Consider the following 17,095-nt stretch of genomic DNA (forward strand, 5'->3'; position numbering starts at 1 on the left):
GAAAAGTGGAAACATTTATTTTACTATGTTTAATGATATTGATTGATTGAAGACTTTATTAGAAGTTTGCATAGGAAAAGGTACAGTTTCATGACAGTAACAGTTCACTGGTAAGTGAACAAATAAAACATTGACACATTGTACAGTGTGTGAACATGCTGCTCTGTAAAGCTTTAAACCAAAGGAAGTAACATTTTTGACTAGCACAGCTGTTAATGAATAGAATTAATAGGCTACTTCATGTTCAACATATTGACATAAAAACTGGACTTTTCATATCAGTATTTTCTCATCAAAATGTTGTAGTCGATTAAAGGGGGTACTTGGATTCAGCAATCAGTAAAAGAGGGTAAGCCCAAAAAGTTTGTGAACCACTGCAGTATGCTGATCAAACAGTGTTGTCAACTCTTTACAAAACATAGCCTGAATTTATTTATTGTGGACAGCAACGATCAATGTGTCGTGTGTCCTTGCATGCCAAAGTTTGAAGAAACACACTGAAGTACAACTACAAGTATGAATTATTCTGTGACTGACACACACACACACACACACACACACACACACACACACACACACACACACACACACACACACACACACACACACACACACACACACACACACACACACACACACAGTGGTCCTTCATTCAAACAGTGTTGTCCAGGGGTCTTCAATGTTTTCAGGCCAAGGACCCCTTTAGTTGAGAGAGAGATGAAGCAGGGACGCCCCACAACCTTATCATAAATTCCATATAGTTTCATTGTTTGACAGTACAATCATCAGTGTATTTTGGATTCATGTCAATTTTTTGTTTTCAGATATTTAACCACTTGAACTGCCAATACTACTCAATAAACTTGAAAAATAGCTGATCTACAAGCTCACAAGCCTTGAGGCGTTGTGAGCTTGTAGATCTGCTATTTTTGTCTAAAGTTCTCAGAATGAGGACACTAGGGTTCAAGTGGTTAATATAAAAAAATAAGTAAAAGTTTCTACCACACAAAGATTTGGAGGACCCCCTATAGTAACTCTGAGGACCCCCTAGGGGTCCCGGGCCCCCTGTTGAAGACCCCTGGTGTTGTCAACTCTCCAAACCAGCAGGAGTCACGCTGCCACCATGCATGCACTGCAGCTCTTCTCTGATGATGACCAGAGAGGATCCGAGGCGGAAGTAAAAACGAGCAGGGGAAAAGTTTTTAGAGTAAACTTTTTTTTCTCTCTCCAGTTCGGGGAGAGGGAACAGATACACAACACACCCGGGCACGCTGCGGCATGAAACGCAACAGCAACAACAATAACACGGTTTATTCATTGAACAGTTCTTAGTTGAGGTTGTGTAGTTAAACAGCGGTACAATGGGACTGCCCACGTTGGAATTCACGGATTCTTTCCTGGACGGACCGGACTTCAGAGAGCGTCTCAAATGTCATGAGATCGAGCTGGAGCGCACCAACAAGTTCATCAAAGACCTCATCAAGGATGGAAACATGCTCATCACGGCCTTCAAGAGTGAGTGTTTACTTTATGTACATTTATGTTTTTCTTGTGTTATTCTTTGACAGTTTGAGCCGACCCTAAAACCCTAGGGAGTAGGGATAGACAGTCACTCAGAGAATAAAGTTCGGCTGCAGTTACAGTTAACTGATGCGTAGGATGGATACAGTCTGGGAATGGCTTGCTGCGCGTGCGTGCGCGTGCGTTAGTTGTGTGTGTGTGTGTGTGTGTGTGTGTGTGTGTGTGTGTGTGTGTGTGTGTGTGTGTGTGAGAGATGCGTAGGATCCAGTCTGGACTGGCTGGCTGGTCATAGTGAATCCTGGTCATTGTCCACTCTGGATGCTGAGGCACCATCATACCATAGCATTATGACATCACAGGACCTCCAAATTAATGTAGTTGACTGCAGACCCCCATCTGATAGATTTCTGTCATTGAAATTTAGAAAGAAAAAAGAATTGTTACATATTTTCAATATTTCTTAAAGGAATAGTTCACCCCCAAAATGACTTTTTTTCTATTGATTAGTCACGCCTTGGAGACTTGAGTTCAATCATATTTTTTTGTATTTGTCCCATTCCTAAGAGAAAACAATTGATTATAGTAAATACCCCCATTGATTCTGAATGGGGACGCAAACGCATGGGTCTGGATGGGGACCCAAATACAAGGCCCTGGATGGGGACCAAAATGTTCTTGGGTGAGAATCAGTGGAGGTAAATTTACTTGACCCTTGACCCTAAATGTACCCCCAGTGATTCTGACCCAAATGCATTTGGGTCCCCATCCAGGGCCTTATTTCGGTATATTATATATATTAATATTATTGTACTCAAGTCTCCATGGCGTGACTAATCAATAGAAACCCCCACCCCACTTTAGAACCACTGTCATAAACAATTAGGCTAAAAGCATAAGGAAAAGATAGACCAAACCTCTACAGCCGCTGGAATCATCAATCAACAAAAACTATCCACAGAGCGCTGCCGCGTAGTTGCGGTGTCACAGTATAGATTAAAGGTAGGCCAACAGATAAAGATATGTGGGCATTTATGCCTTTATTGATAGCATGATAGGACAGTAGACTGACAGGAAATGGGGAGAGAGATGTGGAGTGACACGCAGCAAAGGCTGTCGGGATCGGGAGATTCCGGACTCGAACCAGCGAAATGCTGTCAGGCTACACTGCACTGAGCCTATGTGGTATGCGGCTGGACCGGTAGGCCAGCGGGTGCCCCCATAAAGGACAACTTATGAAATTACTTAGTTACATACTAGTCCATATACAAATAACAATATCAGTTGCTTTTTCCATATCATTATATGGAAATGACTTAAAACTAGACATTCGGGTGGCCTCACATCTACAGTAGAGTCAGGCCGCTACCATATGGGCATGCATGCCACTTTGTGCCCATATGGAGCTTACTGGTTTGTTTGCTCCTGATGCCATGCCAACACTTTGAGGTTAGACAACACACTCCATATTTTGGTGTAGCTTCATTGGGAACTCCTTATATGGTTATGGCTGAGTCATAGTGACATGCGCGACAGGGGGAGGACTTTTAATCGTTCTCTGTCATGGTACAAGTTTGACAAGTTATTTATTTCTTTCACCAAATATGTGAACGAAAGTGTGAACGACACATTTCAGGGATTTGAACGAATCGTTCACGAGTCTTGCTAATGATTCGATTCTTATGAATGAATCACTCATGAACGACAGATCACTACTGGTTAGAGTTCTCAACGGGTCTGAAAATCGGCCCTAACTTGGCCCTATCTGGGCAGGCCCGAGGCCCTACTAGTTAGCATACATTTTAGGCCCTACCTGGCCCGAAAGCGTCGGGTCAGGTATGTTCGGGTCTATCATATAGTAATAGTAATAAAATAATAAAAACAAATATTACATTTTTTCATTGAGCCGAGGCCCTACCCGGCCTGACTAATTAGCATTAGCGTTGCGTGAAGCCACACATTTTGAGCTTGTTGATCTGCTATTTTGGAATTTGAATCCTGAAAAGTAACAGATTTAGATGAAGTTTCCATCTGACAAAGACGATAGGATAAGAGTTTTGAAAAGCTGACCCTTGCGGAACGGAACTGCACAGTGATGACATCATCAGTGGGGACTACACTGTATTGCTAGTACTTCTAGTCAGTGTGGTTGCCCTAACAGGGCTTGTCCGACTTTATTATTCAAGAGTGATCAAAAGTTTGGCGCGCTACTCCTCCCACAGTTTTTGTGCCACACACTTGCGCCATATGTCAAATTGACCGGCTTCATCGGGAATCTTTGATCTTTTGATGCTATTATTATTGTGGGCTCACTATGTTATCTTCATTATTTATCTATCAAGTTCCCCTTAAAAAAACATAACCTATTACGTCAAATTCTCCTCGACAGTACAGGGGCAGGGCCCTTAGCCAATGAGGTGCAGCCAAAGGGTAGATCTTTATGCCCATACATGGTGTTACATGCAAGCCCACACTATTTCGTAGGAACAGTATTTCTAGTTATTATTATTATTATTAACTAATCTTGCTGGGGACCCTATTTTTAAAACCCCTGGTTTTTGGGGTGTTCAAGTGAGCGTACCCGGGTGTACAGTTACAGTACCTCTCTCACTCCTGACATCTCAGAACTGCTCAACTGAATGCTGGGACAGATTTAGATGTTGGACCACATTTCTTTCCAACACGTTTATGAGAATGCCAAATCACAACGCCCCCACATTATTTGAATATTCAGCCCCAAAACGATCTGTTACCCTGCATTTTAACACATTGCAGAGACACATTGCAGGGTCATTAGGGAAAAGCCCAGAATAGATTCTCACTCAAAGCTTGTTGATGAAGATGATGAATGAGTCGCTCATCACAACTAAACTGTAGATTTTTAATACAGTACTTCCATAAATCCATGAACGTTTGGGGAAACATGAAAGGACAATGCTGGCACCTTCCCATGGTTAGTTGGTTACTGTGAAAACTCACATTTAAATAGGATTTCTCATTTCCTCAGCTACAGTATATTATAGCATTGTGAGATTATGGTCTAGTTTAACATATTAGGTTATATCATGAACATGGTTCAACACATCACTAGGATTGTGGGATTTCTTTGGCTAAGGGTTAAAGGCTTGTAAGTACAACATTTTGACTTATTTCGTTTTTGGAGTTCAAAATGGGATGTTCTTAAAAAACAAATTTTACCCCCATTATAATGTTCTTTTTATTCTCACTAAATAGATGAACAACTCTTTCTAGCACTCTGGGATTTAGCACATACATGTAGTACATTAAGTCTACAGATGTTATTACCTAATGCAGCAGTTCTCAAAGTGGGTTCCAGCCAGGGGACCCCCAGGGGTGCTAAATAATTGATAGTTAGGAACCAAGTGGACCCTTAGGTCTTCAACTCCACAGAGTGTACCAATGGAACCAAATGAACCTTTACAGGTCTGTATTAACTCCCAAGAGTGGACGGAACCATCAGAGATTCAGAGTTAAAATAATTGCGATTAACAATATTATTATGCTTAAAACTTAAAATGCCATGCACTTTTGTTAACCATTTGAACCCCCAGCATCCCTATTCTGGGGGAAATGTTTGCCCAAAAATGGCCAATCTACAAGCCACAACGTATTGCGTTGCAACGCGTTGCAAGCTTGTAGATCTGCTATTTCTGGCGAATCGATTTTTTTTTTTAGCTCAACAAAAGCCAATTCATCCCATTGTATGACAGAGGACCGTTTCACACTAAATTAAAATCTCTGTGATACGATTATGAGCTTCTTCTTTTTTTACCACGATAAACGATAATAACAATTATGTCCCCATATCCCTACCATCCAGTAAAGATGTTGGTTCTAGCCATGCCACTGTCTCCATTTAACCCCGTCTAGACTGTTCCTGTTGCCGTATATCACCTCCTGGCTGCTTTGAACTACCATGCGAGACTCCCCACTGAGTCTGGTGGGGATGTATTGTTTTATGGGCTGTAACACTAGAAGACTCATGCTGCGCTCTCTCTCTCTCTCTCTCTCTCTTTCTCTCTCTCTCTCTCTCTCTCGTTACTCTCTCTCTCTCTCTCTTTGCACTTTTGAACCTCAAAATAGTCAATTCACACAATGCATAATTCAGTGTTAGCTACAATGTAGCTTTGGCACCACTTTGAAAAAAAAAAAGAAACGTTCACAGCAGAGTCAAGTTCCCAGCTGAAGTGGGCACTGCCACCACTTATTGGACGGGCCTAGAATTAATTGGATCCTTTTTTGTCCGCGTCAGTGATTCTACTCCGTAGTTGGACCTTTGAGATTATTACGAGAAAGTAGAAGAGCTCTTGAGAACCTGGGGTCGACTTCAATCAACTGTGTCCGCCGCTATGTCGTCTGTCTATGCAGCGGCTGCTGTGACTCGAATGTCGTTGAATATCGCTGTTGCTGCCGCCGGGCAGACACTTCTTATCTTCATGTTTTAACTACAACTTCTTTTGTAAATTAACACCCTACTTGATCATACTACAGCGTCACACAAAAGCATAAAAAGTAGCAGATCAACAAGCTCGAAACGTGGCATGATTTGGGCTTGTAGAACTGCTACTTTTGCCGTTTTTGAATTTGAATCCTGAAATCCTTTTGAACATCCACCCGACAGAGACGATATCATTGAACTGTTTGGACAGTATAGTCACACCACATATTTTACCAACTGCTATTATTATTATGTCGTTTCCCCCTGTCCGTTCCTGTGTCTGTCTGTGTGTCTTTGAATAGACTCTAGACAGATTCTACAGCGTATGATGGAAGGAGCATATCTTGGAGAGGTGATTTTACTGGCCACTCTCATAGTTTCTGACCTGCCCACACAGTGATGTTGGGGTGTTTTCGACCAAGACAGCTTGTGGTCTTGAAAAAGAGAAAACCAAGGCACTCTTCTAAATGTTAAAAAGCCTTTAATAAGTATTGGCTAAATCATAATTGAAAGAAAGGGTTAAAAGTTTCGGCTCTTTTGAGCCTTCCTGTGGCATACTTGTGGTATGCTTGTGGTCTATTGTGACAGGACGTCAAGCTCATTTGTGGTGGTCACTCACTGGTCAGTCAGTGACCACCAACGTGCAGTTCCAGCTATGATGGAATCCTCTTTCTTGAGAGTGTCGTGAACCTGCACCTTGATGGTTTGAAGGTGGTCTTCTATCGGTTCCATCGGTCTTGTATGGGTCCACATAGACACTTACAATAACAGAACTTTACACCAAACGGGGTTGGGCAACATTGTTTTCTCACTCAACAGTGAACAAATAACATACAGTAGGCCTATCAATGTATACAGGGTATCTGCACATTTCTAAAGTGAAAAAATATATAAGCTAATAATAAGGCCATTACTACATAAAAAAATAACCAACAAAATATACTGTAAAAAATCTCAAATATGACCTAAGAAGAGACAAACATTTTGAAAAAAAGACAACCTACAAGCGCTCTCTCTCTCTCTCACACACACACACACACACACACACACACACACACACACACACACACACACACACACACACACACACACACACACACACACACACACACAGACTGTAATGAAACCATCCATGCATGGGAGACCATTGGGCAACAGCTGGTGTCCACTTACAGAATACTTTTCCTATTGGCTCTGACTTGCATGTCCCCTAATTTGGCAATAGAGAGCTTCTGCCCAGTTTCTAAACATCTGCCATCTGTGTGTACCAACTTTTCTCTTCTCTTGTTTTGCTTTCTTTCGTTTCACAATTTCTAAATCTTTTTTCATTTCCTCCCAAATCTAGATGTTATGCCAACAATTGTGTTCCTGGCAAAGCCAGAGGCACCCCAAATTGGGTCGGGTAAACCATATTTTCAACATGTGCTACCTGGCTACGTGATGCACCTATCCAGAACCACTTGAACCCCAGCATCCATATTATTCTGGGGGGAACATTTGTCAGAAATAATTGCAGTGTCAAGCTTGTAGAAAGAGATTTGTTGTAGACGGGGGGGGGGGGGGGGGGGGGGGGGGGGCAGTCCATAGTACAGCGACAACTTGGGTCCAGTTTACTAAGTCTAGATGGTTTAACCAATTAAAAGCAGGAAAGCATCTGTGCCATTTTAGATTGTAGCTGTACTGTATAAGCTTTTCAGACAGTTCTTAGGATTTAGTACCGTGGTTCTCAAAAATAGCTGATGTACAATGATTTTTGAACATTTTCGAACTATCTGGAAAGGTGTTTGATTTTAAAAAATAAAATAAAAAAATCTTCTCTTTTGGGGGTCTGGCACAAAACATTTTCAGATGGGGGTCCGCGGCAAATTACATACTATCATTTTGGGGTCCTTCACGTGAAAATGTTTGAGAACCACTGCCTTTAAGCTACAATATGAATCCTTCATCTGCATGGCATTAGATTTCATGAATGCCATTTAGCTAGTATTTTAATGGCAACATCCATGTTTTGCATGCTATGCATATTATTTGTACCATCTGCATGAGTTTTACTCAACGTAAAAAAAAGGCGCCACATAATCCCACAGGGTTTAACTCCTGTTTAGCATTTTAATTAATTCATGACGTGGTCATAAGTGACAACGACACTTCACATAGTGCAGCTTTGGGAGCGCTGCGTGTATGCTTGTCTGAGTGAGTGGAGAAGATGCTCTCGGGGATTTGGTCACAGGAAATGGTGCTGTAAACATGCTTGTGTAACCATCTCCTGTCCCCCAGCAGATAACATTTGGCCTGACATTACACAATGTGTGTGTGTGTGTGTGTGTGTGTGTGTGTGTGTGTGTGTGTGTGTGTGTGTGTGTGTGTGTGTGTGTGTGTGTGTGTGTGTGTGTGTGTGTGTGTGTGTGTGTGTGTGTGTGTGTGTGTGTGTGTGTGTGTGTGTGTGTGTGCGCACGTGCGTGTGTGCGCGCTGTATTCAGGTTGGGGTTAGGCATTTAGATGGTTGGTACTGGTATTAAGAGTTATGCCTGCTTTTTACTTTAATCTTGTGGCTGTGTTGCATACCGAAAATAGCCGGTCTTGTAGACTGGATATTTTCGGTGTTAGGGTTAAAAATGGCAAATAAAATGAAATGCATTCATAAAATCACCGTCCCAAAATGTTGATGTCCTCACAAGTATATATACAGTAATACAGAGAGCGAGAGAGCGAGAGAGTGAGAGAGCGAGAGAGAGAGAGAGGCACACGCGTGTGTGTGTGTGTGTGTGTGTGTGTGTTTTTCAGTCTGTATACTGTATATGCGATAGGATTAAATATGTTATCGCGTGATGCTGCTGACATGCGCGAATCCATGTAATGCAAATGTACTGTACTAACTACAGTGTGCATTCAGTGATTTGTTTAGCAATAAAGCAGAGTGCATCGCTAAGCAAGGAGCCCAGCCAGCGCTGGAAGGGACCGCAGGGCTCTTTCATGCAATGTGTTTAGTTTCTTTTTTAGTGCAGGGTGTCTGCAGGCTGTGCAAATCTGTTGGAAGCACTTCTTAAACCCCATGAGATCCTGTACCCGTCACCGTCGGGCAAGAAACCTCTTATCTCCATCAGGGATGGGACGATATGCGATGTTATCCTTTATCGTGATAAAAAACACTCACGGTAATCGTATTGTGGAGATTTAATTCATCGTGATATCGTCCTCCGTCATGCACTGGGATTAATTCACCCTTTATTTGCCGAGCTGCATATCCGGTACCATTTGAACCGTCTATAATTGGTAAAAGATACTTACCAATTATTATTACCAATGTCTTTTTTTCACTCTATCAGATGTCTTTGCCAAAAAATAGCCAATCTACAAGCTCACAACACGTCACGTTGTGAGCTTGTAGATCTGCTATCTTTTGGCAAATGTTCCGCCCCAGGATAATGGATTTTGATTATCGTGATAATATCGTAAATCGTGATTTCTTTTGTCACAATAATCGTGACATGACATTTTCATATCGTCCCATCCCTAATCTCCATATTTATTTAAAGCCCCTGCTTGATCATGCAACAGCGTTGCCGCGTGTTCAGCTTGTAGATCTGCTACTTTTGCTGTTTTTGAATTTGAATCCTACAGAGTAACAGTTTTGGACATATGAGGTTGCCACCCGACATACAATATGTGGTTGTTGGGCTGTCGATCACTGTGTGACTGTCACACTCTGTCATGTGTGCCAGCAGCCTCTTGCTTTCTCTCAAACCATTATGGCTTTTATTGTTGCTTGTTGCTGGTTTTCACGCTGGAACCCGCAACAGCCACTTAATAGGAGGTAGTCACAGTTCTTACATTAAAGGAGTAGTTCACCCCCAAAATGCCTTTTTTTCTATTGATTACTCAAGCCAGGGAGACTTGAGTTCAATAATATTTTTTGGTATTTTTCCGCATTCCTAAGGCAATAATTAGATTACAATAAATGTACCCCCATTGATTCTGGATGGGGACCCAAATGCATTCGGGTCCCCATCCGGAATCAAAGGGGGAAAATATACTATGGCAACATTTTTGTAGAAAAAAAGAAAAAAAGTCATTTGGGCGTGAACTACTCCTTTAACGCTTAAACTTAATTATTTCGCGTGATTCTTATAATCGTTTCCACGTTGAAAACCGTTGATACATTTTCAAACATTTTCTAAATGGTGTAAATAGGGTGTCTGACGCAGATGGCTCTGCAAATGTTGATACAGAGCTGTTTGCACCATCTCATCTGCTGAGTTCCCCAGTGTTTTCTGCTGGCTTTTCTGACCCTTGACATAAGACCAGGAATAGGCTACATGAGTGGTTCTTCAAGCTGTGAGCTTGTAGATCAGCTGTTTTCAAGCTTGTCTGGGGGTCCCTGGCCTGGACCCCTCTTTGCTTTGAGAGCCACTGGGAATCATGCTGTAACTGTAGCAACTGTATCGATACAGAATAGAGAGCGAGAGTTAGTTGTGGAGTGATGGTTAGTTTGGTTAGTTTGGTTACCATGGCGTCACTGGCGTGCACATGATTGGCCAGTTTTTGTATTCATACTCAGTCCAAAGGTGCATAACGCCAGCTATAGGCATATCTGCCAACACTCCTGATTTTAACAGGAGAATCCTGAATGTTTACCCTTTCTCCTGCTTGGCTGCTGAATTGAAATTTCTCCTGAATCTTTCCTCATACATTTTGGCCAACTCAAGACTCAGTTTATAAACTTCCTGCTAAAATGCACCAAGAATACAGGAAATTACATCTAGTGTGTTAAAAGGTTGACGTGTTCTTGCATGTCTGTTTGTTTGGATGCTGTCAAAGTCTGTTTCAAAATTACAACCAGCAGCACTAGCAGCTAAAGGGGAAATGAATAAATCATGGAAATATTTTAAAAGAAACTGTTATTCGGATAATTTCAAATCCACCACCTGCTGTCATACCTGCCAACAGTAGACTGTGAAAAAATCTTTTTTTAACCACAGATAAGAGTAAATAATAATAATAATACATTCCATTTCTATATAGCCTTTCCAGATATCCAGAGTCGCCTTAAAAAACAAAACATATTTTTCACAAAAAACATATATAAAAGTGTAAAAAGATAAGCAAAGCATTTTTTTACAAATGTAAAGGTAAACATTTTTTACTTTGACCTTTTTCACAAATTTAAAGGTAAATGTTTTTGTATTCATACTCAGCCCAAAGGTACATAACTCCAACTATAGGCATATCTGCCAACACTCCTGATTTTAGCAGGAGAATCCTGAATGTTTACCCTTTCTCCTGCTTGGCTGCTGAATTGAAATTTCTCCTGAATTCTTCCTCATATTTGGCCAACTCAAGACTCAGACTTTATAAAATGCACCCAGAACACAGGAAATTACAATTAGTGTGTTTAAAGGTTTCTTGGGTGAGGACCCCCAACCTCTCCGCCAAACCTGTCCTACCCACATAAATGTCATCTTACAACGTTCATGTCTGTGTTTCAGACTCTTTACTAATTTAAATCCCCTTTTACATTTATTTATTTATGCCCATATATGGAGATCCCTAAAAGAATCCGTTTTATGCCCATATATGGAGATCCCTGCTCTGAATATCTGACATCACTGTGATGTCACCTGTTTATGCCTATTTATGGAGATCCCTGCTCGGATCTTATCTGACATCACTGCGATGTCACCTGTGATGTCACAGTGATGTGTCAGGGGAATCACAGTAAGGCTTTACACATATACACGTATACATACGGTCAAGCTGTGACGGTTCTCATAGTAAACTTGCTCCCTGCGGTCGCAATTATTATTATTTACTATTATCTGTGGTTAAAAAAAAAGTAGATTTCACAGTCTAATGTTGGCAGGTGGTGGATTTCAAACGATCCGAATAACAGTTTCTTTTTGCATTTTTTCATGATTTATTAATTTCCCCTTAGCTGCTGGTGCTGCTGGTTGTAATGTTGAAACAGACTTTGACAGCATCCAAACAAACAGACATGCAAGAACATGTCTGGTGCTCTGCAGGAAACTAAAGAGTTAGACTAGCCATGTAATTCTGGTACAGTATAATTTATGCTTTATTGCGATGGTATGGTTAGACTCTTTGTTTACCTGGTATCCTATAGTTTCAGTGTACAGAATGTATTTAAATAGCATGTTGTTTAGACAAATGATAGTACCACTTCATTGTTTACCTAGTGTCAGTGTGCAGAATGCTATTTAGATAACCGGTTGTTTGTTTAGACAGATAATAGGTCCATTGTTGAGCATTGCCAGCAACTCCAACAAATGACCGTGTGTGTATTAGAGTTCTCAAATTCTGCCCGAACCCGACCATACCCGAACCCGACCCGTCATTTAGGGTAGGGTAGGGCCTAACATTTATGCTAATTAGTCAGGCCGGGCTCAATGAAAAAAGAAAATATATTTTATTTTATTATTACTCTGTTCTCGAATTCTTTCCCAACCCGACCAGACCAGACCCGACGTTTTCGGGCCGGGTAGAGCCTAAAATGTATGCTAACTAGTCGGGCCGGGTAAGGCCCCGGGTGGCACCAAACGGCCGAATTAATGGCGGCACCCGCCCCCCACAAAACTCTGAAAGAAGTCATATTGTAGTCTGGACAGAGCTGAACCGAAATAAATTTGTCTCTAAGTTTGAATCGGTACCACTCACTCCCACTGGCTGGGATTTCTTTTACCTGGTATCATAGTTTCTTCAGGCGCTACATTCTCTCTGTAATCTATTTATTTGATTATTTACCTTGTTTATTGTATCCCTGGATAAGAGCATGAAAATAGATTGAAAATTGTACTAGATGGCAGACATTAGACTCCCAACGGAATATTTAGTAGGCTAAGTGTAATGTTGGGTGCTATCAAGGTATTATGGTAAACCAGGGGTTTTTAGAAATCCCTAAGGTATGATTTTCAATACTGTCAAAAATACAGATGCACCTCTTTCTATTCAAGCGATATGGAGATGCTGGGGTATTTTAGTGCACAGAACTACAACGCATCACCTATAGTCATGTGACCCTGTTCAGCCTGCCAGCACTGCTCTTTGTTCAGTCAGGAACTCATGAATTGAATTAAATATTTTTTAATGAATATAAAACGTATGAGCAATACTTTTACTTGGTTTTGCCGATGAATGGATCTGCTTTTAGTATTCTGAGCGAGCACGATGGCTACGCCTCCCCCCACCCCCCTGCAGATCCAAAACAACAGGTGGTAGCTGGGATGGTGGAGATTGAGCTCGCAGCAATCTTAGAAACAGCAGCAGCCCATGCAGCAAGTAAGGAATGAACAATGCAAATTTCCCCGTTGAACCACTTAAATGGGTCCCCCAGGGCTCTATACTAGGTCCACTTCCTTTTTCTCTCAACACAAAATCCTCTTCGCTGCAAATAGCCAATCTATAACCGCTTTCTATGTGTTTTCGAATTATACTGTAGCTGAATTTTCATTAAAGGACCGTGTCGGGGTCGATACATGGCATTTTCCCATTCATGGCTTTATTTTTAGATTTTTCGTGTTTACATCTTCTCCAAATATAAACAGATACACTCACAAACCCAAATATACTCAGATTCCCTCCTTCCCTTCCCATCCCTCTCTCTCTTTCTCTCCCTCTCCCTGTTTGTCTCTGTCTCACTTGGTCTCCTTTCCCTTTCTACCCTTCTCTCACTCTCTCTCTCTCTCTCTCTCTCTCTCACACACACACGCATGCACACACACACACACACACACACACACACACACACACACACACACACACACACACACACACACACACACACACACACACACACACACACACACACACACACACACACACATACACACACACACACACAGTTCTCCTAGACCAAATACCACAGACAAACACTGCGTGTATTGACACGAAAGCGCATTGCTAGCTGTGTCTAGATATTATAATCATAAGGTACGGCTCCTGAACCTGCAGTATTCTATTATTATGGTTTATGACTCCTAATTTGGGCAAGCTTTCATCTTGATCACAGCCCTATTGACTTCAATTATACAATTAAAGTCAAATATTTCAGTGACATGTGACACGGCAAGGCAAGATATTCGATATTTCGATGGCCTGTTGTTTCGAGGTCCCAGTTGTCCAGTTAGGGTAAGGGTTAGGGTTTAGGCTTTGGGTTAGCATTCACCAGATTAGCGTTCACCAGCGTCTGCAGGTTAGCATTCACCAGCGTTGGCAGGTTAGCATTCACCCGCTTTGGCATGTAGGGCTGTCACAATTATTACATAATCGTCTAATCGCAATTATTTGACATAAATTGCGATTATTTTTCATAATCGTCATAATTGTTTCCATGTTGAAAAACTTTCATATATATATATATTTTTAAAAGTAAAAAATAGTGGAAATAGCAGATCTACAAGCTCACAACGCGTCGCGATGTGTTAAGTAGAAAGTTGTCAAATATGTCAGTAATTTCTTTTAGTCGGAGGCCTTAGGGATTTTTTGTGCTAGGGCGCCCGAGTCGGCGACCTTCGGGGTCGCCACAGTGGCCAAATCAAGTTGGGCTCCCATCGACTTTCTATACAGGAGGAAAATACCCAGAAAAACAGTTTTTTTTTCCCCTGGGTATTTAAGTAGGATGTGAGGGGTCTAACTAGGGGTTTGTCATGATGCTGAATCCATTGCAAGCATTTGTTTTGCAGAAAAAACATTCCTGCGGCTTCAAATGGCCCCAGAAAACGCCCACAAAACTGATGAAAAGTGTGATGACTCATCACTTTTCATCACTAAATGAAATCTCCACGATACGATTATCATGAGTTGTTTTTTATCACGATAAACGATAATATCACTTATCGTCCCATCCCTAGTGGTGGTGGTAGTAAGGGCGTTCCACGTTTTGGTGGGCTGGAATAGTAGAATGCATTCATCCCCATCGTTTAGGATTCACTGTGTGTTTAGATGTTTCTGATAAAGTTTCAGGAGACAGAGCAGTCGGGGGAAGAAAAACCCACATCTATAACACGGTGTAACTCTGGGAACGCGATGGTGTCTCCGCGGCGCCGCCAGCCTCCGCCCTCCTGCTGCGCGTCTAACGGTGGAAGCGTAATCGTTAGCAGCGTGGAAGAGAGGCCTCACCTGCGGCGCAGCGCGCTCCCACGTCACTACCCCTCAGATGGAATCAAAGTGATGCGGGCGGCGCCCCGCGGCCGCATCAAAAGGCACCCCCCGTCTCCTTGTTAAGCCGGGGAGCGGAGAGAGCTTCTCCTTTGAAGACCCTACCGGTACTTCATCACAAATCAATGGTGTCTCCCTCTATGCCGACGAGATGAAGCAGACTGCGCTAATGTTCCCATCGTCGTCGCTGTCGGGACGAAACCTTGTATCTCCGTATTTCAACATGTTTTTTTTGTAATACCAGTCACTTCGCCAAAAATCCAACTCGCCAAATCAACTTGCTAGGACACCTCGCCAATGAGCAGGGTTGTCAACGTTGGACTGTCAGTCCAGGAGAATCCAGGAGATTTATTTTTTAGGGGGTGCGCGGAACTCCCCAACAGGCGTCTGGTGGTCCTCCCCCTAAAAAAATATATTTTCCTGTGTTCTGTTGAATTTTGTGCATGTTTGATACTTTTATCAGGCTTGCTTTACTAGCATGGTTACAATTTCAGCCTTAAAATGCCAAATGTAGGTGTACAAATTTGATGACTGAAGCAAAGTAAGACATCCTTAATAATGACTTCTCATCTGGGGGTCCTCCCCCAGAAAATATTTAACATAGTAGATGTAATTGCCAATCATCCTGGCGAATCCAGGATCATTGACAAGCCTGCCCAATGAGCGTGGGCAATTTGGCGAGTTGGATTTTTGGCGAAGTGACCAGTTACCGTTTTTTTCCCCCTCACAAGGTGGGATTTAATGTTAAATCCCTTATTTGTAGGATTCTATCGCTCGACAATTCCTTTTTCTTGTTTAAATCGGTCCTTCATAATGTCGGAGACATCCCCGCAGAGTGTTGGGCTGCTGCAAAATTGCGAACAGCCGCTAGATCCCACCCCCTCCGGTCAGATCTAACACACTAGAAAATGACTTTTTTCCTTCCTTCCACTGGTTAATGGATGGAATAACATCAGATACCGTAAAAAAAAAAAGCACTCGTCTGGAATTCTCCTTTAAACCCCATATGGTAGAGCGGGTTCCCTCGGGGCTCTATATGCTAGTGTCTTTTCTGTTTTCTGTTATTGTGAGGAAAGCTTTCGCTGTAAATAAGCTCACAAAAAACAGCAGATTGTCTGTGAAAGCTTGTCCCACAATACGGATGCTGGATTTAAGTGGTTAGTCTGTACTTTGTCGTACAAGAATATCGCACGAAAGTAGAGGAAATAGAAGTAGGTGAAATTTGACAGCATGCTGTCTGTCTGTCCGTCCGTCCGTCCGTCCATCCGTCCACGAATACTTTGTTTCCACACAGCATATCTGGAAATATACTGGGTGGATTGTCCTGGAATGTTCTCTGCATCTTCACGAACCCCCGAGGGTGAACCCAACCAATTTCTGTGACACAATGGCCTTTCCTCTAGTTCCACCATTAAGCCCAAATGGACATTCTAGACTTCCAAACCTGTATATCAAGAACGAATAGCTGGTTCCATAGAAGACAAACCTATTATTAACTATTTCAGTGACCCCATGACCTAGTGCCACCCTCAGGACAAACATAGCTCAACTATTAACTCAACAAATCAGGGGCCTTTAACAGGGGGGCAGCCAAATCTTTGTGTGATAGGACCTTTTTTTACATTAACCACTTGAACCCTAGGCCTAGGGGATAGATACATTAGCCTAAAATAGCCGATCCACAAGCTCATAATGTCCTGCAGCATAAGGCGTTGTGAGCTTGTAGATCTGCTTTGACCCGCAAGAGGTTTGGTATTAAACTGTAGCTATGAAAATACACATAACACGAATCCAACACATCACACATTGACAGTACTGTGAAGTCTATGAAGTTTAATCTGCAACACAATTCTTCAGTATGTAGTGGGGGGTCCCTGCTTCAACTCTCTCAGCTAAGGGGTTCATTGGCCTGAAAATGTTTTGAGACCCCTGCAATAAATATCATAA

General features: G+C 42.1%; 1 protein-coding gene across 1 annotated transcript in view; it reads left to right on the forward strand.

Moving 5' to 3' along the window:
* Window positions 1-1,238: 1,238 nt before the first annotated feature.
* The window catches only part of arhgap42b (Rho GTPase activating protein 42b), a 168,903-nt gene continuing 153,046 nt past the window's right edge, over window positions 1,239-17,095 (forward strand). Inside the window, 1 exon segment of the mRNA XM_080731273.1 lies at window positions 1,239-1,515. Within this exon segment, the coding sequence (XP_080587399.1) occupies window positions 1,362-1,515 (154 nt within the window). The 5' untranslated portion in view covers window positions 1,239-1,361.

This window comes from Nannobrachium achirus (genome assembly GCF_963921795.1).
Source record: "Nannobrachium achirus genome assembly, chromosome: 8".
NCBI lineage: Eukaryota > Metazoa > Chordata > Actinopteri > Myctophiformes > Myctophidae > Nannobrachium > Nannobrachium achirus.